The 24298-nt window shown below is 41.9% G+C and overlaps 1 protein-coding gene across 4 annotated transcripts in view; it reads right to left on the bottom strand.

The window, feature by feature from the left end:
* LOC126281172 (unconventional myosin-IXAa-like) overlaps window positions 1-24298 on the bottom strand; it is a 312562-nt gene that overhangs the window by 200303 nt on the left and 87961 nt on the right. For all 4 annotated transcript variants that reach the window (XM_049979854.1, XM_049979856.1, XM_049979857.1 and 1 more), the window contains exons 7-9: window positions 16260-16435; window positions 7732-7932; window positions 7425-7564 (exon numbers count right to left, since the gene is read on the bottom strand). In XM_049979854.1, coding sequence (XP_049835811.1) covers window positions 7425-7564; window positions 7732-7932; window positions 16260-16435 — 517 coding nt within the window. The remainder of the gene's footprint in view (window positions 1-7424; window positions 7565-7731; window positions 7933-16259; window positions 16436-24298) is intronic.

The raw sequence follows: 24298 nt of genomic DNA, 5'->3' as shown, positions 1-24298 counted from the left end.
TGCAAAGAAGGGCAGCTCGTTTTGTATTATCGCGTTATAGAGGAGAGAGTGTGGCAGATATGATACACGAGTTGGGATGGAAGTCATTACAGCATAGACGTTTTTCGTCGCGGCGAGAGCTATTTACGAAATTTCAGTCACCAACTTTCTCTTCCGAATGCGAAAATATTTTGTTGAGCCCAACGTACACAGGTAGGAATGATCATCAAAATAAAATAAGAGAAATCAGAGCTCGAACAGAAAGGTTTAGGTGTTCGTTTTTCCCGCTCGCTGTTCGGGAGTGGAATAGTAGAGAGATAGTATGATTGTGGTTCGATGAACCCTCTGCCAAGCACTTAAATGTGAATCGCAGAGAAGTCATGTAGATGTAGATGTATGCAATTAGACAGTGGCAGGTAGTGGTCTGCACAATAACAGGTCCTCCTCAAAACATCCAGAGTATTCTTAACGGACGAAAGCCAATACAATCACTAATCCTGCAACTGCAAACTGTCGAAGCTGCGTTGGTAAAGTACCGGAACTTCAAGCGCTGATAGTAAGCACCGAAGCTGAAATCGTTATAGGTACAGAAAGCTGGCTGAAGCCAGAGATAAATTCTGCCAAAATTTTTACAAAGGTACAGATGGTGTTTAGAAAGGATAGATTGCATGCAACCGGTGGTGGAGTGTTCGTCGCTGTTAGTAGTAGTCTATCCTGTAGTGAAGTAGAAGTGGATAGTTCCTGTGAATTATTATGGGTGGAGGTTACACTCAACAACCGAACTAGGTTAATAATTGGCTCCTTTTACCGACCTCCCGACTCAGCAGCATTAGTGGCAGAACAACCGAGAGAAAATTCGGAATAAATTTCACACAAATTTTCTCAGCATGTTATAGTCTTAGGTGGAGATTTCAATTTACCAGATATAGACTGGGACACTCAGATGTTTCGGGCGGGTGGTAGGGACAGAGCATCGAGTGACATTATACTGAGTGCACTATCCGAAAATTACCTCGAGCAATTAAACAGAGAACCGACTCGTGGAGATAACATCTTGGACCTACTGATAACAAACAGACCCGAACTTTTCGACTCTGTATGTGCAGAACAGGGAATCAGTGATCATAAGGTCGTTGCATCCCTGAATATGGAAGTTAATAGGAATATAAAAAAAAGGGAGGAAGGTTTATCTGTTTAGCAAGAGTAATAGAAGGCAGATTTCAGACTACCTAATAGATCAAAACGAAAATTTCTGCTCCGACACTGACAATGTTGAGTGTTTATGGAAAAAGTTCAAGGCCATCGTAAAATGCGTTTTAGACAGGTATGTGTCAAGTAAAACTGTGAGGGACGGGAAAAACCCACCGTGGTACAACAACAAAGTCCTAACTACTGCAAAAGCAAAGAGAGCTTCACTCCAAGTTTAAACGCAGCCAAAACCTCTCAGACAAACAGAAGCTAAACGATGTCAAAGTTAGCTTAAGGATGGCTATGCGTGAAGCGTTCAGTGAATTCGAAAGTAAAATTCTATGTACCGACTTGACAGAAAATCGTAGGAAGTTCTGGTCTTACGTTAAATCAGTAAGTGGCTCGAAACAGCATATCCAGACACTCCGGGATGATGATGGCATTCAAACAGAGGATGACACACGTAAAGCTGAAATACTAAACTCCTTTTTCCAAAGCTGTTTCACAGAGGAAGACCGCACTGCTGTTACTTCTCTTAATCCTCGCAAAAACAAAAAAATGGCTGACATCGAAATAAGTGTCCAAGGAACAGAAAAGCAACTGGAATCACTCAACAGAGGAAAGTCCACTGGACCTGACGGGATACCAATTCGATTCTACACAGAGTACGCAAAAGAACTTGCCCCCCTTCTAACAGCCGTGTATCGCAAGTCTCTAGAGGAACGGAAGGTTCCAAATGATTGGAAAAGAGCACAGGCAGTCCCAGTCTTCAAGAAGGGTCGTCGAGCAGATGCGCAAAACTATAGACCTATATCTCTGATGTCAATCTGTTGTAGAATTTTAGTACATATTTTTTGCTCGAGAATCATGTCGTTTTTGGAAACCCAGAATCTACTCTGTAGGAATCAACATGGATTCCGGAAACAGCGATCGTGTGAAACCCAACTCGCTTTATTTGTTCATGAGACCCAGAAAATATGAGATACATGTTCCCAGGTAGATGCTATTTTTCTTGACTTTCGGAAGGCGATCGATACAGTTCCGCAATGTCACCTGATAAACAAAGTAAGAGGCTACGGAATATCAGACCAGCTGTGTGGCGAGATTGAAGAGTTAATAGCAAACAGAACACAGCACGTTGTTATCAATGGAGAGACGTCTACAGACGTTAAAGTAACCTCTGGTGTGCCACAGGGGAGTGTTATGGGACCATTCCTTTTCACAATATATATAAATGACCTAGTAGATAGTGTCGGAAGTTCTATGCGGCTTTTCACGGATGATGCTGTAGTATACAGAGAAGTTTCAGCATTAGAAAATTGTAGCGAAATGCGGGAAGATCTGCAGCGGACAGGCACTTGGTGCAGGGAGTGGCAACTGACCCTTAACATAGACAAATGTAATGTATTGCGAATACATAGAAAGAAGGATCCTTTATTGTATGATTATATGATAGCGGAACAAACACTGGTAGCAGTTACTTCTGTAAAATATCTGGGAGTATGCATGCGGAACGATTTGAAGTGGAATGGAGTAAGGGAGAGGAGGGGGAGAGGGGGGGAGAGGGGGGGAGGGGGAGAGGAAGGAGGGGGGAGGGGGAGAGGAAGGAGGGGGAGAGGGGGAGGAGGGGGAGAGGAAGGAGGGGGAGAGGGGGAGGAGGGGGAGAGGAAGGAGGGGGAGAGGAAGGAGGGGGAGAGGAAGGAGGGGGAGAGGGGGAGGAGGGAGAGGGGGAGGAGGGAAGGGGGAGGAGGGAGAGGGGGAGGAGGGGGAGAGGAAGGAGGGGAGAGGGGGAGGAGGGGGAGAGGAAGGAGGGGGAGAGGGGGGAAGGAGGGGGAGAGGAAGGAGAGGGAGAGGGGGAGGAGGGGAGAGTGGAAAGAGGGGGAGGAGGGGAGAGTGGAAAGAGGGGGAGGAGGAGAGAGGGGAAAGAGGGGAAGAGGGGGAGGAGGAGAGAGGGGAAAGAGGGGAAGAGGGGGAGGAGGAGAGGGGGAAAAGAGGGGGAGGAGGGGAAATGGGAAAGAGGGGAGGGGAGAGGGGGAGAGGGGAGGGGGAGAGGGGAAAGAGGGGGAGAGGGGGGAAAGAGGGGGAGAGGGGGGGAAAGAGGGGGAGAGGGGGGAAAGAGGGGGAGAGGGGTGGAGAGAGGTGGAGAGGGGGAGGGAGGGGGTGAGGGAGGGGGGAGAGGGGTGAGATAGGGGGAGAGAGGGGGAGATAGGGGGAGAGGGTGGAGGGGGGAGAGAGGGGGAGATAGGGGGAGAGGGTGGAGGGGGGAGAGGGGGAGACAGGGGAAAGGGGGAGAGAGAGGGAGGGAGGAGAAAGGGAGGGGAGGTGAGGAAGAGATGGAGAGGGGAGAGAGGGGAGAGAGGGGGAGGGGAGTGGGAGGGGAGAGGGAGGGGAGGGAGAGAGGGAGGGGAGGAGTGATGTAGTGGAGAGAGGGAGGGGAGGAGTGATGTAGTGGAGAGAGGGGGAGGGGAGAGATGGGGGAAGGGAGATGGAGGGGTGATGAAGGAGAGGAGAGGGGGAGGGGAGGGGAGGTGAGAGGGGGGAGGGAGAGAGAGGGAGAGGGGGGAGGGGAGATACAGGGGGAGGGGAGTGAGAGAGGGTGCTCACCTTTACGTGGTGAGTAGCAACAAATAATTTTCATATTATTGTTATTCCATCCCAAATTTTGTGCATTGAATAACTACTTAGAAGCATCCCCCTACATCACCAAGGGCTGCTACAACTGAAGCATGTCCTCTGACAGGTCTTTCACTACCTATTATCATGCCTGGAACTGAGGGATAAGTTAAGAATGATCCTTTTCACTCCAGCTAAAGTGAAATTTCACTGCCCACCTAAACAACATACTGGTCCACCCCTATGACACTCAACTCCCAACACCTGGGCACAGGAGTTGCATCCGTGCTGAAGACACAGGTGAAAAATGCCTGATTAACTCAAACAGCATACCCTACTCTTGCCCTGTCACAGACTTATCCTATCCCATTGGCGGCAAGGCCACTTCTGAAAGCACCCATGTCATATACCAATTCCACTGCAATTTCGCCACAGCATTTTATGTGGGCATGACCAACAACCAGGAGTCCATCAGAATGAATGGCCATGGCCAAACTGTGGCCAAGAACGCACTGCTGAATGCAATATGCTCGAGTTCAATGTCTGTTTGACAACCTGGGTCTTCCCTCCAGCACCAGCTTTTCTGAACTATGCAGATGTGAGTTATTCTGGCCATACATCCTTCACTCCCATCCATAATCTTCCTGGCATCAATTCCACTAACCCACTGCACCCACAACATGTACCCAACAGTCTCCCCTTCTTTGGCCCTGTCGCCTCCTCTCAGTACACATCCTCACATCATTGTCACCGAGTGCCACAAAAACTCGCCATCTTCGGTGCCCGTATCACTTCCCTAGTTCATGCACTTGCTGCCTCTCCCTCCTGCATGCCTATCCCAAATACTTGCTACTTCCCTCTGAGTCATCACCTACCCTTCCCCAACCCCCACCCCCTCCACCCTACTGCTACCTACCCCTATTCTCCCTCTACTCAACCCATGCAACACAACCCCTCATCCCAGTCCACATGCCAAACTGCAATCCTGGTATTGTATGTTCAGTATTCGGCTGGTACCTTGTACCTGTTCACATATGTGTGTGAGTGCGTATGTGGGGGGAGGGGGGGGGGCACACACATTTCTGAGGATTTGTCCCAATGCTATGAGGTTTTCATTCTTTTTTGTGTGTCTGTTGACAGATCTACGTTTCTACTACTTAGTGAGTAGTGCCCTTTCAAACTGTGCTTTATTACACAAACTTCTGATGTTATTTGGTATTGAGTTTAAGATTAAAATGCTACTGCATTGTATACCTTTTTGAATAAGAGTTGAAGTGGTTAGATCAAAATGCAGACCTGCCTTCTCTCTTAGTACATTTTATTAGATTCATGATGCATTTGATTGTTCACCATGTAGCTCATAATGGAATAAATACAGTGAACAGTAATTATCAAAAACCTGCCCGTTTTAAAAAAGCCCGTAAAGAGGTGCTTAGTTGCATTCTACTAGAATGCGCAATAAGACGTCATCATCCTTTTCTTTACAGCATACTGAGCATCTCATGCCTCTACACATTGTCTCAAACAAAATATCATGAATTTCAATTGCATTAAATCTAACATAGTTCTTAACAAAGATAGCAACACCCTCTTCTTTTCTGTTTCTCCAGGGTATGACATTCATTCTCTCACCTTCCATTCATTCATTGTGTTCTCTAGATTCCATAATAAAGTAGAACATTAACATATGTGAATAAGGTGTACATTAACAAAAGACATGCAATTCATAAAAACTTAATCTGTACCTGAATTAATAGTAAGGTATCATCATAGTGCTTATTCTTACATCAACTAAATGGCAGTCTCTTTGTTTGCAACAATTTAAAACATGTTTTTCAAGATCAGAGGACAGACGACGAGCACAAGACAACTGGAGCATTATCAGATCCACTGTACCAATAAATAACTTTGCCAGTTTCTACTACTGAACTGGCTGATACATAAGCTGCATTTTTTCCTCAAAATTCGGCCATGAAAAATTAGAATGCAGCTTATACGTACAACCCTATTCTCCTTTCTAGAAATTTCAACTATAATGCTACTTCCTTAGTTTTAAATGGAGAGACAATATCACTAGTATTTGGAAATTAATTGTTGTGCATGAGGTAACAATGTAACAATCTTCAGCTGTTGACATTTCATTGAGGTAGTGAACACTGCAGGTGCAGTCCCCCCCCCCCCCAATCTAAAGCATAACATTTAGTCTACACCAAAGAGTGGTAACAATGAAACAAAAGCACCTACAAATCAAAATTCAGTGCATTTTGTGTGTAAATTTCAAACTTGCCATTATCTGTTATGCAACTGGTACATCTTAAAGATATATCTGAAAATGTATGGTGCAGCATTGTATCACTTTGGAGAATAACCTGTAAACTGCATTTCATCAAGGAAACACTATAGGTCACCAAAGCTGGGAGATATCCTAGACTAGAAGCTAGGGTGCTTTCATTTGCACAAGATAAAGGAAAGATGAGATACCCATCTCTCAACAAATAATCCAGTTAAATACCTGGGAAATTTTATACACACAATGGACAAAATCCAGAGGGTTTATCGGTTTGTATCACAAGCTTATGCATAAAAAACAGTGACCTCTATGTGCTACAGAGAAACAGTCAGCTTTGAGAGATACTCTTATCCTCTAAAACACTTCCGAGAGCTCCATATTTTGGTACATGTCAAGTAATAAAATAGTGGACTATGGAATGGCAAAAAATACCTCACTACAAACAACTGAAAATGAAAAACAAATCATTACTGTGAGGTTAGCATTTACTGTAGATGGAGAAAAGATGTTCCACTATGTTTTTCTGAAGTGCAAAGCTTTGTCCAATGCAAATTTCCATAAGGGGATATGCCAAGAAAAGGGCTGGGTGACAACAGAATCAATGATGGTCTGGCTACCTACTGTTTGAAATGCATTTGTCCAATGCAAATTTCCATAAGGGGATATGCCAAGAAAAGGGCTGGGTGACAACAGAATCAATGATGGTCTGGCTACCTACTGTTTGAAATTACAGAGCAAGTATGTTACTCAGTAAGTATGTTTAGATGCTTTTAAAGGTCACCTCATAATTGTTGCTGCATTGAAGACAGTCATAATCATTACTTCAGGACTTCAAACTGCAGGTGCTTGATGTTATAGAGAAGTCATTGAAAAAATGCTTGCAAAAAACACTATTTTGATTGGCTTTAAGATGAGGATCCTACACACACTCGATCTGGCTAGATTAAAACACCATTAATCAGCCTTATGTGTGAAGTGATTCTCTCTTCATGGTTCACAACATTACTAGACTCCGGTCAAAGTATTGAAAATGTGCTGCACATGTCCAGTGTCCTGGAGGCTAATATGTGCGTGTAATTAACCCACATCAAAAAATTTCCAAAATGGTATCAGGAGTGAGCATATTGGGAACAGTTTTTGTAAGTGGGTAATATGACAAATATTTCTCCACTTATCCCCCCCTTTTAGGTCAAAACTGAGGGTGATGATTACATTCAGGTGCAGTTTACATTAAGACCAATACAATACAATGGCCCCACAGGTATTACATATTAATTATTATTAGTGTTTTTCATTACCGTTATTCTTGTATCTTAGAAAAATCATAGCAAAAATTTTGGATTCCCAAAAGTACTTGCCTGGTATTTAACTTTTCCTGCATAATGCCTTACAATAAATGCTGCTTCTCTCCGCTGCGGTATTTCATAAAATGGGTTGTCTTTGTGAACGGAATTGAATTTTTGTAACAATGTCTCATTAGTCGCTCCTGGAAAACTTCAAAAAAAAATTTTTGTAAATAAAAAGAACTCTCAGGAATAGACTACAATAAAAATGTTTAATATCAACCCTTTCCACTTCTTGTGTCACAAAATTTATCAAGTCAAGAATACATAACAATGCACTATGAAATCTTAAATACAAAAAAAATTGTTCTTACTTACTTGCATTGATCATCAAGTACACACAACAAGCCATTCGGCTTTCCTTCAATGAGCTGAAGACAACCTGTATTATCCATAAAATCAATATTTGTCCATCGAATACCTTCCTTACGATATTCTTCTTGTTCATATTTGAAGACGTGCTGGTTAAAGTAGTACTGCAAGTGTTCATTTGCGTAGTTGATACAAAATTGTTCGAAACTGTAACAGATCAAAACCAAATATTTAGACTGAAGTAAATAAAGTGTTCACAAAAAATGAAATGTTTGTATGATGATATTTGGCCATGAGACCCCATCTGCAGTTGTCCGACTGGCTAGTGCAAGTCTTTTTACTGACACCACACTAACTACTTGCACATCAGTGACAACTAAATAATGATGAGGACACACAACAACCAGCACCAAAAAGATAAAAGCTCCAACCTGGCTGGAAAGGGGGGGGGCATGGCAATTAGCCACACTGACCACTTAGCTACAGGTGGGTCTGTTCACAAGAACATCCAACTAAAACAAAAGGGATAAATGAGACTTATGCTGAAAAAACTCAGAAGTAACTACTGACAAATAATCATGTTCCAGGAATGTAAAACCTTCAGCCTTCAGAATAAGAGAGATTTAAAATTAACACCAAATTTCTGAATGAACCAATAAATAAATTAAAGGAAAGGCTACAACTTACCTACCGCAGACTCACGGGTGGTGCATACACACGTAATAGAAAACAGCATTCTGCTGCGCCACAGAATAATTTCATAGTCAATGCTTACATTTTTTAAAAGTTCCACCTGGTGAGCTAAGAGCTGAAGTGGTCAGCTCGAGGTTAGTGTGCCAATCAAAATGTCAACACAGCATATCGCTGATGTAGCGGAAGACAAGGCACCAGGCAAGCTTTACCACAAAATCTCTAAGCACAGGAAGTAAATGTGCAAATGCCACAATGCTTTGTAACAGGGCAGCATTAAGTAACACCCCATTACTTCAAGCACCACTGCAACAGTCGATGACCAGTGGTCAGTAACTACAATGAGGCAAGGCTTGCTTATGAGGCCAATAAACAAGGGTAAATTCAAAATGTACCAAGAGCCACTGTGTCGTATGCATGCCTCGATTCATTTAAATAATGAGCCTCTTAGAGCTCAAACACACATCCAGTCATGCTGCCATTCTGTCCGTGTTCCAAGAACCAAAGAGAAAGACGGTCTATCAAGTTTCACTGAAACCATGACCATCTGACCGATGATGGTTTGCCTGCTACCTCTTACTGACATCAACACTGAAACACAACAAGGATGATGCAAACCACTGCCTTGGTTTGTCATTGCTGCCTACTGCGACACTGCAGATGAGGAGAAGACTGGTTTTCTGCCAGCCTGTCTCTACTGAGGGCAAACTGTGGACAATCTACAAACTTTTATCTCCATACGGTTAGCATGTGGCACATCTGCGTGCCTCTGGTCAACACGTGAACATCTGCTGCAGTCTTGGTCAATCCATGGTGGATGACCAGAGCCTAATCCAGGATCACAGAGTCAGTTGTTCTCACTTAATCACACTGGGCTGTCTACAAGAGCACTGAGATGTAAGGGCTCCAGTGCACCACAGAAACATTCGGAATGAGTGGTGTCTGCCCAGGTGCCTGCCCACCCACATGCTGCTGCCTGCACAACAACACAAGGCCGTCACTCACCAACTTGTGGCTGAGACGTCACATCTCACTGATGGGCCACATCATCACTACTTTGTGGCTCACACTGATGTCCGACTGCCATCCAATACACTAAGACAAACTAATAACTTTGTAAATTCATGCTGGTAAATAAATGTTGTTACATTCACCACTGTTCGCAAATGACTCCGGGCATACTTTAGACTAGGCCTGTTCCATGATCTGCTCATATGAGCTGACTCACACTCAAGCCAAAACAGTGAGCAACTGGCTGGCTCGTGTGACAGGTGGTGGTTAAAGTAGTGGTGAAGGGAACAGAGAGGAAGGAGGAATTGGGACTAGATAGCTTTGCAACAAGTCTTAATTCTAAAGCCAAGAACGTAATGTTCTATGGAGATACATTGCTTCATGGTAGCTCATAATGCATTTCATGGCAAATTTATTTTGTTGGGCTGTTGTATTAATGAGGAATGACAGTGCCATTAAGCATCTCTTCTAACATTCTGATGCAGTGAAGAATGTGAGGCAGCTAGGTACGAAAGATTTTTCCTATGATTGATGCAGCCTTATGAAGAACGCCATTTTAGGATGAAATTTAAACTGTCAAACACACTTAATCATCACTTTATTAACATGTTAAATACGGAAGCATAGGATGTCACTGAATATTATTTATTTTGCTATTAATCAAAGCGTCAATGTTTGGTACCACTTTTTGAGCACTGTTAATTCTAAGACAAGTTTTAAATTGAAGTCAGTGAGCTTCTGTCGGTAGATTTCATTCTCTTCAGAGAAAAGCAGTATGTTAAACTGCTCAAACTGCGGATTCATTTGTTGAGTGTCCCTCCTAAAAACAAAAAATATATTTTCATAGTGAAAATGTTGGGAAATGTTATTCAGATGTTTATTTCTGTACTCCCATATGACAATTTCTTTCTTTCAGTACATCACGTAACAGCTCTTTTTTCAATTTTTGCACCTCTGCTTCTTGCTGTTCACTTTCCAACTTTCGGTGATCCTTTGCAAGAAAGGTATGTTGCTGTAAACTGAATTTTCTCTGTCTGTACTGACATGTTGTAAACTAATACTGATGTGTCTGACTTTTACTTTGAAGTTCCTCACCCAGCCATCGTGCTACTTTTGATTGATTTAGAAACAGCTAATCTCCATTTAAGCTCTGCACCAGAAGTATATAGGTATCTCTCCTAAGAGTCGTTAGGTGCATTTTCCCTGGTGTTTCAGCATATATTTGTTATTTCTTTTTTGCAGCATGCAGCTGAAGCAGCCCAGACCAATACTGCTTATCATGTTTTCCATGGGAACACCCTCCATGGACGGGAAACATTGTTTTGTTTTCAGTTACAAACCAAATTATTTTCAAACTGTAATTTTACACACCCACTCGATAGAGTGGTTCCAAACTACTCTAGTGCAATATTTCTTTTATGGATATGAATTAACATGGACATTAAAACATAAAGAATAACCAGTACTTCAGCAGTGACATCACTCCTCTAGGCTGCTGCTACATTGCGGAAGCGCTGCTGTCGCAGCTGGAGTACTGATTATTCTGTGTGTTTTATTGTTCAAGTTAACAAAAAAACTAATTTGGTAATGTTCTACCAAAGGGGCACACAAGATTCAACTTTAAAAATAATTTTGTTTGAAACGGGAAATACACAGACATTTTGTATCATCAATCGGTGTCATATAAAAGATGTGATGAGCAGTATTTGTTTGGGCTGACTTCAGCTACATGTTGCTAAAACGAAATTTCAAATATCTGCTGAAGCACTAGCGAAAATGCAGCTGATAATCTTAGGAGAGACGCTCGGTGTGTGTTGGTGTAAGGCTACACTGAGTCTAACTATAGACATTCCTTTGAAGGTAGTGCATTCTCCCCACTTTGTAATGAGATCTCACTGCCTCATAAACAGACCTGTTGTGGACCACTCTCCCACATTCCCTGCTCGGCCTCCTGTACACGAAGCAAACCCATCTCCTCGGGTCACAACACTGCTGTCAGAATTCACTGTCACCTCAGGACTTCGATGACATTGGAAGTATGCCTACAGAAATGGCAATCATCTGGCAGTATCGACACAATGTGGTGTGGTGAGTGAACATTTTCTCTGTTGATGGCCTTTTTAGCATCTGTGTATGTCTGGCTTTACCATGTCAAGTCGCACGGACATCAACAGCAGCTTGACATTGGTCATTTGTTAAATTGCCGCAGCCAATTAACTTGTCATTATTTAGAGAGAATGTCATGGAAATGTATTTAACGTCACTGTACTGTAAGTTCTGTAACCTGTCAGGGCATGAACTGGCAGGTACCAAGGCTGTGCCAGCAGCATGTAGTACTTTTAGAGGATTTGGGCATTTGGTTTCTGAGAGGTGTTGGGCGATGATACAGTAAAAGGATTAGTGAATACTTTTTTGTGTGTTTTTAGTACAATTTCTCTATTTGTACTTGTTTGTTGTTGTAAATGGCAGTTTTAGATTATACAAAACTCCAGGCACATGTGCTGCTGCTACTACAGGAGAGACTTGTGCCACTTTGACAGAGCAGCTGCAGGTATTATCAGGTTTGAATTCTCAACAACAGCTGGAGAAAGAGGTGCTGTGTGAGCAGGTTGAAGCATTTACAAGCTGTGGTTCAGCAATTGCAAATTAGTATAAGTGGAAGCTAAGACTGTTGTGTGTACCCTCTCCTCCTCCTCCTCCTCTTGATCTATTGGCAGCTACCTCAATAATGCCTTTTTCTGGCATTGTGAGGGCTGCTGCCACAGAGTGTGGTTGGTCAGATGAGACTTTTCTCTGTGTGGCTGATTTATGATTGACAGGAGAGCTAAATCATATGTGTTGTACCATGGAGTTCTTAGTACATTGGATCCATTCCAATAGTAAATTGATGGCTTATGACAGCATTATCGGAAGCAAAATAGCACAAGGTTGTTCCAAGAAAAATTAAGTACCTTAACGTAAAAGCATAAGAAATCAGTGGAAGCCTATTAGGTAGGACCTGAAATATAAATACACAGATATACCAAGTGACGCAAAATATAGAAGTCGATAAGAGTCTTGGTGCTAGAAGACAAAAATACGGATGAGGATGTTTTTCTATGTGGTATCCTTACCGAGATATCATGTACGGTGAGGGTGGAAAATTCTGGGGACTTGGCTGTGGCTCTTAGGGTTACTACGCAATTGGAAGAGATTGACATCGCCAGAAGAATGTGTACAGACCACTGTGTCCTTGCTTCAGAGTTAAAGCATTACAATGTGAGTGTAAAGATCATATAGTGAAGCAATGTTGGCAACCTGAAAGATGTAAGTGTGGACGAGTTCAACATCAAGTGCAGAGCTGTGGAAATTAAAGGCAGGAAAAACAATGTCAATGGAAAGCCACAGTAAAATACAAATGAGAATGTTTCGAATGTTGGTGGGCACAAACAGAAGCACAGACAGAACGTTACTGGCACGCTTTGTGGCAGACAAGGAACATAGATTTCTGGTGGAAATTGGAGGGCAGGTATCAGTCATCAGTCTGAACCTCGGAGGCAGGAGGAGACTTTTGTCCGCATGCTACAAATTACATGGAGTCAGTGACAATATCATGTAGTTCTTAGGTATGACACTGCTTACTTTTAGTATGAGAATTAGAAATTTTTGTGTCCATATGAAAGCATTACCATACATGAGTGAAGGATATTCAGCAATTCTTGAAATAGATTTTCTTGACAAACATCATGTCAAAATTGGTCTTTTGAAGTATATAGCAGGACTCATTGAGATTTTATCTTCATTGGAGGGTATAGCTGCAACCGAGGCACTGTCACAAGGAGCATCACTAATGAAGGTGTTGCCAACTACAACTGTAAACATATGAGCTAAACATTGGTTCCCACAATAAAATACCAGCACGAACAGAACGTTAGCATTTATGTTGATACTTATTTACCAGATGAAGCATTACATGTGGTAGAGCCACTATCTAAAAATGAAGAGTTATACAAAATGCATTGTTTTGGCACAGATGCGTAGTGTGCACACGTAGTGTTAAAGGTGAATTTACAATTCCTGTAAGCTTGGATAACTTTGGAAGGGACACGGTTAGTCTGCCAAAGGGCTTAATCATTACCACTTCAGAGGTATTAGAGGTAGAGGATATTGATAAGTCATGTTATGATCATAGTCACAAGTGAACTGTCAATGCAGAAGTGTTACATAAAAAAGTTGGTCACTTGCAAGACAGCATCGGCAGGCAATGGAAGCTTTGCTACTACAATTTATGGATTTATTTAAGATGAAGGGTCCTCTACCAGCAACATGTTATGGTACAGGTACCAATGTGCAAGTTTATAGAAAGCCCGTAATGGAAGAGTTTATAGCTCAACAGTTGGCAGAGAGTATAATAGACTACAGTGACAACCCGAGGGGTGGGCGCAATATGATTCAAGGCAAATGAACAGTGTGGAGCATAACTACCCTACTACAAAAAAGGAAATTCTAGCAGTTATATATGGGACTGCATACTTTCACTGTTATTTACATGGCAAGAAGTTTAAGGTTGTAATGGATCTTTACTGGAAATCTGGAGTTTGATGGCACATCTTATGGGCAAGACTCCTTTGAACTTTCAAGGCAAGATTCTGTTGCGACACCTTGAAGCCAACCCTCCATTCTAACTTTTAAAGTCAACTGTTTAATTTTTCAATGTGATAAATGTAGAATAATAGCGCCAAAAGACAATGAATTTTTCAACTGCATTCAATAAGAAACACAAATTGAATATACTATGGTCTGAGACCCCTGCTGGTGAAGCTACAGGTAGTGAAGCAACAAAAATCCATTGAGGCAGTTTGACGTGTTTGTTGATGAGAAAGAGCTGGAGAGAGAATAGTGGAATGTTTGCAGCATGTGTAAATGACATGGCAAGTGGAAAGAAAAAGAGGAGTGAGATACTGGGGGGAGGGGGTGATGCATCAGCACAGCCGCTGTATCACGTGTAGTGACAAGCAAGTACCTAGTCGCCACATACCTACTCATACAAGCTGAATTCTTTTGTTTGTAGTTTTTGATCGTAGCATTATTGTGTATTTATTATGCTGCTTGCTGCCTCATTTTCGGCTATTACAAACTGAGAGAAAAAATAACTTTTATAAAACCAACACTGATATGAAACAATGGAAACTCCAAGTTGGGGTATCAACAAGTTAGGAAAAGAATAGATCACTACTCACTATAAAGAAGGCATGTTGAGTTGCAGACAGGCGCAACAAGAAGACTGTTACATATTTAACTTTTGACCAAAGCCATCTTCAGAAAAGAAGTAACACACACACACACACACACACACACACACACACACACACACACACACACAAGCAAACACATAAGACCATTATCTCCAGCATTCTGGCCCGAGCTCCCAGAGATTGTGGTCATGAGTGCCTGAGATGTGCCTTCTTTGTGTGTGTGTGTGTGTGTGTGTGTGTGTGTGTGTGTGTGTGTGTGTGTGTGTGTGTGTGTGCGCGCGCATGTGTGTGTGCGTGTGCACGCGCATGCGCTTTCCTGCACGCAGCTTCGGATGGAACAAGCTTTTCGTTGTGCCGGTCTGCAATTCACCATGTCATCTTTACAGTGAGTACCAATCTAACCTTCTTCTTTTGTTGATGTACTTTTCCTAATATTGTCAACACTGATACATTTACTGTGGTGTCACCGACAGACACCACACTTGCAAGGTAGTACCCTTTAAATCGGCCACGGTCCGTTAGTATATGTCGGACCCGCATGTCGCCACTATCAGTGATTGCAGACCAAGCGCCGTCACACGCCAGGTCTAGAGAGATTTCCTAGCACTCACCCCAGTTGTACAGTCGACTTTGCTAGCGATGGTTCACTATCTACTTACGTTCTCATTTGCCAAGACGATAGTTTAGCATAGCCTTCAGCCACGTCATTTGCTACGACCTAGCAAGGCACCATTATCAGTGACTATTCATATTGTGAATCATGTACCGTCAAGAGCGACGTTCGTCATTAATGGATTAAAGTTAAGTATTCCACCAGCTACGTCCGTTTTTCTAAATTCTAATTTCCTTGTCCTGTTCCTGACCTCACGCCAGCCTGCGCGAGCTAAATCGCGTGCATTTCGGCCTCCTCTAGTAACACGGTGTTGGCTCTCCTGCCAACCACAACATTTACAACAGCCTTTATTTTCAGTATTTGACAAAACCTGACATGCTTTAGTCTTCACATTGACATTATTTTGGCGGAGCCTCATTGAGGCCTTGCGGAGCACCATGGCTCTGCAGAACACATTCTGAGCATCGCTAGTCTCTAGATCTAAATGCAGAAGACTCTTTTTACTGCTAAAAAGGTCAGTGAATGGAAATGTTATGCTTGGAAGTCCAACCAAAAAATGGTTCGAATGACTCTGAGCAATATGGGACTTAACTTCTGTAGTCATCAGTCCCCTAGAACTTAGAACTACTTAAACCTAACTAACCTAAGGACATCACACACATCCATGCCCAAGCCAGGATTCAAACGTGCAACCATAGTGGTCAAGCGGTTCAAGACTGTAGCACCTAGAACCGCTAGGCCACCCCGGCCGTCCAGTCCAACCGAGGCATTGCAACTGACCTGTATTTCAGTTTTGCTCCTGAACATCTGAGATCAAACACAGTTTTAAATTCAAGTTAATCAATAACCTAACCAAAAACTATGAACTGAGGCAGTAAACAGTGAATAAATATTAAAATGAAAACAGTTCAGTCAAGAATCCTGAATTCCAAATGTGACAGCAGACTAAAAATACTACTCATTATTATGACTACAAATATAATTACCTGTTACACAAACCAAAGTCTTCAAATCCAAAAATATCAAGAACACCTATTGAATTTCCCTGATGATCTCGCAGTGTGTCCTTTTTTGATAACAGAGCATGATTTACTTGCATGACAATCCAATCAAACAAGGCACCATACAAACACTTTGCCATTGCATCACGTGCAGCAATTGCCTGAAAAAAAAAAAATAATAATAATAATAATACAAATCACATTCAGTTGCTATGCACGTACACACACACACACACACACACACACACCACAGAGAGAGAGAGAGAGAGAGAGAGAGAGAGAGAGAGAGAGAGAGAGAGAGAGAGAACAGTGTCGGGTTCACTATTAGAAATTGTTATTCTAATAACAATATTTTGTCACATTTTCCTGTAAATTCATTTATTATATGTTGTTCTTTCTCTAAAGCAGAGGGTTGTTACTGTGAGGCTTATCATTCATTTCAAAAAGCATTACCTAAAATGCATTTTATCAGTAAAAATCTGATGCACTGTTTCCTTTCTTTTTCAGAAAAGTGATATTTCAATATTTAGTTGCTAGTCTCATAATACCTCTTCTCAAAAACAATACAACCGATTGTTTCTGAATAAAATAGATTTTATAAAAACCTTCAAGAATAGAGTGAATTTCTAGAAGAAGATTACTGGAAACTCAAAGAAATGAAGTCAATTTCAGACAAAAAGATGGTCTAAAAATTAATGTCTTCATTGAAGTGCATAACAGGATCTTTTTTAGTCTCAAAGTTACTTTTACGATGCTGAAGTTCTTCTTGGTTCATTTGTTAGCTTAATCATTTCATTTTGTATATCTGGATGCTGTGAGGAAGCATTTATTGTTACTCCTTCAAAATGTTGTAATGGAATGAGTATTTAATCTATCTTCTACTGCATTTAATTTAGAGACATTTAAAGTGTTGTAATGTTCTGGGCACTATTTCTTATTTTTCCTGGTCAGATGCCCAGCAGGAAGAGGATAGATGATGATGATGATGATGACAATAATTTGAAGTGAGGGGTGCTCAACATCACGGTCATCAGCACCCTGACGAAAAGTCAGCATGCTAATTTCATGGGTGGGGATGAAGGCTGTCCCCACATGTGGAGCAGTTTATCGTGTATTAAAGTCTACTGCCCTTCCCAGCAATTTAGTGATAAGCCCTGACAATTCACAAAATTACACCACCCTTGCAACACTGGAAACAGTATCTGCAAGGGTTGTGGGCAGATCTCCATCGAGACTGAGGGCCCTAGTATCATTATATAGGACCCATGGCCGCAATGTGTTGAACTGTAAGTGGCATGCCTCAAACTTCACAGATTAGTGGATCCTCCCACTGAAGGAGGAAGCAATGTGTTAAAGGGCTATTTCCGATGCACAGTCTAGTAAGCAGAACTGCCTTCCAGCAGTGAGGCTGACATGAAGTCTGCCATGCCTTTGTGATCAATTTGAGCGGTTCTCTGTCACCTACGGCCATTCAGTCTCCCACTGATGCGTGATACGTCTTGTCAGAAAATGGGATGATGACGTGCAATGGGATGGGACATTGATGGACAGTACAATTCTGGCAAGCTTCCTTAGCGGCTCTGTCGGCCATGTCATTGCCCTGTATTCCAATGAGGCCAGGTACCCAGCAAAATATCACCTTCTTGCCATGGTGTTGGAGCCACTGTAAGGAGTCATGGAAGAGCTGAATCGTCTGGTCTACTGGATACCTTTGGTGAAGAGCTTGCAATGCATTGAGTGAGTCTGAAACAGACAAGAAATCTTGTCCGGTGATATCTGTGAACAGTCTTCGGTGGCATCAGAATGCCATATAATTCTGCACTGTAATTTGCAAATTGTTCTGGAAGATCCTACCAGGGAAAACATTAGAACAACAGAGGACACACTCTTACTGGGATCCAACTGTATAAATAACAATAAAACTGTGGTACATACTTAAATTGGACGAAAACACATTTGTAAAAACATAATCTGGAGTACAAGTTTTCTAGTATTGTGTAAAGCTAAAATCACTTTGGGCCTCTGAAGACACCGAGGCAGCAATGCACTCCATCCTTGGCTGTGTATTTTGGTGCCTGATAGATCCAGATGGTTGACACAGTCTGTAGCACGTGTTTCAAATGGCTTGGTTGTAAGGAGCCAATTCCTGAAAAGCCGTTCAAATGTGGATTGGACCATTAAACTAAATGTCAATGTCTGAGGTGATGCTGATATTTTCAGCACCTGTCGAGCCAAAAGGATATGTTGCCGAATCCAGAGTGGTGGTTCACCAGCCTCTGCACACAGACTTTGAACTGGGCTGGTCCGAAAGACTCCAGTCAACATCCGAATGCCCTCATGTTGGACAGCACCTAACATCTTGAAGTAAGAACGGGCTGATCCATAGACCATGCTGTCATAATCTAAATGTGATCGAACAAATGTCCTATAAAACTAGAGGAGCAGACACCTGTCAGCTCCCCATCTTTTTCCGCTACGGTATTTCAAAATATTCAATGACTGGACGATGTTTGTTTGTAAGTCTTTCAGGTGTGGGAGCCATGTTAATTTCGAGTCAAATAATAAAACCAAAAAGTGCACAATTTCTTGAAAATGTAAAATATTGTCCCCCCACTGTGAGCACTGGTTGGGTAAAACTTCGATGAGCACATATGGTCTTCCTGGGTGAGAACCAAAAAACCAGTTGCCTAGCCTAGGTTTCCAGGCTCCTAATGGTCAGCTCTAGCTACCTTGTTGTCATTGTAAGATCAGAGGAAGAATAGACGATTGCATAATCATCCACAAACAAAGTCCATTTGACAAAGCTCCTGACTGCAGATACCGATGGCAAACAATGTAACACTGAGGACACTGCCTTGGGGGCCCAATTATCTTGTGCGTAGCAGTCAGATAAGCCATCACCTACACAATATCGAAAACCCCAGTCCTCAAGTAAGGATTGGATAAGAAGTGGCAGGCATCCAAGTAGTCCCCATTCATGAAGTTGCAAAGGATGTTGTATCTCCAAGTAGTATCATATGCTTTATCGAGGTAAAAAAACACACACACACACACAAACCAAATGGTTCCAGCACGAAAAGGATTCCTGTATCGCCATTTCCAGTATTATTATTTTGTAAAGGGTGGAACGGTAGCACCTCAAACTGCACTGGGAGTGGCTAAGGTGAACTCAGGATTCGAGTAGCCAGACGAGTTGGCAGTTGACTATGAATTCAAGAGACTTACTTGTACAACTGTTAAGGGCTACATCCGGTAACTGTTGGGGTGCTCCAGTCCTTGCCTGGTATCCAGAAGAGAATTAATATTGCCTCCTTCCAAGTTGTGGGATACTGTCCATAAAAAAAACAGATCCGATTGAAACAAGAGAGGATCTGTCCTTCCGATTCTGATTTATAAACACCCACCTACCTCAATTGTAAATTGTCTTTAATGGATCCAACTACAGCATATGCTAGAAATGTGTCTCCTAAAATAGGCAGATTGCTTAGGAAGAATAATATTAATGTCATCTTCCGCCCACCAGCAAAGAGCAGGTCCTTAGTCGGATCCATTAAAGACAATTTACAATTAAGGAAGGCGGGTGTTTATAAAATTCCCTGTGAGTGTGGCTCTGCATATACAGGTCAGATGATACAAACGGTCCAGGAACGCTGTGTACAACACTTAAAGACACACCGTCTGCGCCAACCTTTAAAATCAGTAGTGGCAGAACAATACATTTCCATGGCACATTCAATGGAATACAATAATACCAACATTTTAGCACCAGTTTTCAGCTTCTTGGACTCTATAATTAAAGAATCCACGGAAATACGTCTTGCTGATAATTTAATGAATTATGACAACGGCTTTCAGCTGGATGAAAATTAATCCAGTTATTAAATTATGCAGTCACAACGGAATCAACATGTTCAGTCGATACTCAGTGATTAGTCTGTTCTTACGTCACCACTGAAAACAGCACACACAACTTGGCTGTCCTGCGCATGTCACCTCCTAACATGCACCGCAATCCGTCAGTACGATTCACATGGACAGAATTCGCTATAAATGCCATGACTGCAACAGGTCTCTTCAGTACTTCACCTACTCACCTGAGGACGGCCGGACATCTCTGGGCCGAAATATTGTAGCAGAATGTTGATGGGATCCAACTGCAAACCCAAAAATTACTGAAAGAATTCCCATGTCTCCTGAATATTTTAATGTGTCATACAGTTGTTCCGAGCAGAATGACATCTCCATCCCTAGCCCTTGCAGGCGAAGAACGGTGTCTTGGTTGTTCAGGGCACTTCTGTTTGCTGAGTATATATATTGTACAGACTTAAGAACACTCAAAGAATCAAAGTGCAGCTATATAGTTGTCATGCTCATTTAAAACTTCAAAGGAACATCATATTAAAAGCATAGGCACGAGTGCAATCTCTACTACACCTCAATAAATCGAAATTATTCAAGGGCCTTCAGTAGCCAAGCTGGCGATCATTCCAACCCTGGCTCAGACATCTCATACCAAATGGAACAGGTTGTGGTTTTTACAGGTCACAAATGGCTTTGCTGCTAATGGACAATTTGTTAAAATTGCTTCCACGGTATGGCGAGTAACAGTTTGACGTACTGGTGATTCTGGAATAATAAAGAACTTATACGCTTGATGCACCTTAACGAACTGCCATCAGACAACAAATCGTGGCTCCACAGCACCAGCACATTGGACGCTAGGTTTAGAACTAGAGTTGTAAGTACCTGTGGTCACTTTGATCCCGTCATTGTGGATAATACAGACACTCTTGTGGGATGTCCTGCTGATCTATAAACAGTGCAGCCATAATCTAACTAGGATCTGTCTGCTCCCCAAGACCTGTAATTAAGACACTTCCAGATGTTCAGTGTCAGGAGAGACCCTATCTTTAGATCCATTCTGTGTGGTAGCCACAACAGTTTCAAACCAAATATGAGCTCCAATAACCTCGTTGTATCTTTCACACTTTAAAAAAACTGTTCATTTTCAAATCAGCTAAATTAAAATTTTGTGGACAACAGTTAAAAATCAAAAAGCACACACACTCGCAGACACAGATTGGAAGAGGAATAAAAAACAACTGTCCAAAAATAATTAACATTGCACTGGGTTCCTTATACCTACTGACTGATTATGAAGCTACAAAATTTACTGATATGATTCAATATTCATTTGGCTGCGGGTGAAAGGAAAAACAACTTCAAAAATTGTTGCTCCCACCAGCACCAATGAGCATACCTGTTACACAGTATTTGTTACAAACATATCTAAAGCTGCTCAGAATTATCAGGAGTTGTGTCTAGTCTATGGTCTTAGGATATGAGTGAAGGAAAGGTTGGACAACAGTGTTGAGACTTTAAAAGTGCCCATACAAATATGCATTATGACTCACTGAAGACTGGTGTTTTTCCTTATGATGCACACACCTCTATTTGCATTGTTGTCGAGGAAAAGCTGAGATATCACAAACTGTTTGTAAGCTGGGTACTGAACATGCTTACCGACCAACAAGAAAAGCTTAGAATTTCAAACAAGTGAACAGTTTTGAATTACTATCGACATTTTTAGAGACAGTGAAATATCAATATCCTACACCAGCACAAGATCAAAACAGTAGTCAATGGAGTGGTGCCATTCAACTTTGAAAAAATATTTCAAGCAATATCTTTGCTTGCCTGACATCATGGAACTAGGGTGAGAAATTCTAATTATAGTGTACTGTGAACTGCTAAAAAAAAAAAGTCAAAACTGATGGCAAGGGAATCTATCGTCCAGGACAATCCTGCTGTTCAGCTCAATGAATCATTCTGAGCATAAGACAGCAAGAACAATGACACACACAGAACGGGGTGGTGCAGTGGTTAGCACACTGGACTCTTATTCAGGAGAACGATGGTTCAATCCCGCGTCCAGCCATCCTGATTTAGGTTTTCCGTGATTTCCCTAAATCACTCCAGGCAAATGCCGGGATGGTTCCTCTGAAAGGGCATGGCCGACTTCCTTCCCCGTCCTTCCCTAATCCGACGAGACCAATAACCTCGCTGTTTGGTCTCTTCCCCCAAACAACCCAACCCGACCCCAACAATGACACAAAAACAGAACTTCACATTTTCAAATTACATAAACGTTATTGTATTCAAGTAAAAACTATGTCATGACTAGGAGAAATGAGCAGGTTCACATATACTATGGATCACAGAAAGACTGCTGCTTTGAAGATCAGAGTAATAATCAACCTCATCATTTCAACTCTCAGTGAGCATGTACAATATGGAGATTGAATGCCACAAACAGTCATAAAGTGTGACCCATGAGGTGCTGCTGGTAACAGATCTAGCAATACGCCTCTGAACTGCTTTGATGTCTTCCTTGAATCCGAACTGGTAGGGATACTGAACACTCAAACAATAAGAATGCGTTACATAGCCTTCTATACACTGCCTCTTTCATAGAAGAGCTACACTTTCCCAAAATCCTCCCAATGAAAGTTTAGCATTTGCCTTCCCTACAATCAACCTGACACACTCATTCCATTTCATAATGCTATGCAACACTATGCCTAGATATTGAATCGTGCAAGAATCACCCTGCTGTAGTCTAACGTTAAAGGTCCCCCTCCCCCCCTTACCCATCCACATTACCTAACATTTTTCTACATTTACAGCAAGCTGCCATTCATCACACCGAAATTCTATCTAAGTTATCTTGTACACTGTTACACTCACACAATGACAACATGTTCTTGTATATTACATCATCATCAGCAAACAGCCATAAATCAGAGCAGTCCTATCACACTTCTCTGGGTCATTCCTGATTATATCCTTCTCTCTGAATGCAACATACTGGGTTCTATTACTTCAGAAGTCTTCGAGCTACTCACAAATATGGGATCCAATTTCAAACGCTCGTACCTTCGTTAACAGTTTGCAGTGGGGCACCTAGTCAAATGCTTTCCAGAAATCTAGGCATATAGAATCTTTCTCCCTGTTGCCCTCCGTCCATAGTTTGTAGGACATAATGTGAAAAACAGCAAACTGAGTTTCTAACAACTGATGCTTTCTAAATCAATGCTTACTTGTGGACAGAAGCTTTACTGTCTCAAGGAAATTTATTACAATCGAACCCAGAATGTGTTCAAAAATTCTGCAGCAAACTCATGTTAAGCACATTGGTCTGCAATTGCACAGGCCCATTCTTTTACCTTTCTTATTTAAAGGGAAATGGATAGGTTAAAGTTAGACACAGTGGGAGTTAGTGAAGTTCGGTGGCAGGAGGAACAAGACTTCTGGTCAGGTGTATACAGGGTTAACAATAGAAGCAAACAGTTTCTTCGGTGCTATGCCACTCCAACAAACTTTTTGTTCATTTGCTTATTAGTGGAAAACATGAAATTTCAGTTGGTCATGGGTGCCTCTATTACACTGCTGAATTGTAACACATATGAACTGTCAGGATCCCCACACCTGTCTAAAACTAACATGCACCTGATGGCTTATTATGTACAAGACATTCCCATTCTTGGAAAATGTACTTTTCCTGCCATGTATAGCGTTCAATTGTAGCACAGTAGTGCTACAATCAAGCGACTGTGAGAACATATTTGGTCTTGATTCATTTGACTTGTTTGGCTTTAAAAATTCAGGCCAATATGTTGTCCACGTCTGCATTCAATACAAAAGACTGTGTTGCTAGCTTGCTGAAAGAATGTCCGGGACTCTTTCCTGACGATTTAGGCAAGGCTAACAATTATGTTGCACATATTACTCTGAAAAACAATGCTCAGCTGAAATTTTGCCAGGCCAGAACTGTTCCTATTCCATTATGAAACGAAGTCGCTGCTGAACTTAAAGAATTGCACGATAGCAGAGCTATTGCACTTATACAAGATAGTCAATGGGCAAGTCCACTAGTTTTGCTCCCCAAACCTTGAGGTCGCGTTCAACTCTGTCTTGACTTTAAGGCTACAGTCAACCCAAAAACTGTGACTGATACGTATCCA

Source organism: Schistocerca gregaria, chromosome 7 (genome assembly GCF_023897955.1).
Source record: "Schistocerca gregaria isolate iqSchGreg1 chromosome 7, iqSchGreg1.2, whole genome shotgun sequence".
Taxonomy (NCBI): Eukaryota; Metazoa; Arthropoda; class Insecta; order Orthoptera; family Acrididae; genus Schistocerca; species Schistocerca gregaria.
This window is presented reverse-complemented; position numbering and strand designations above follow the sequence as displayed.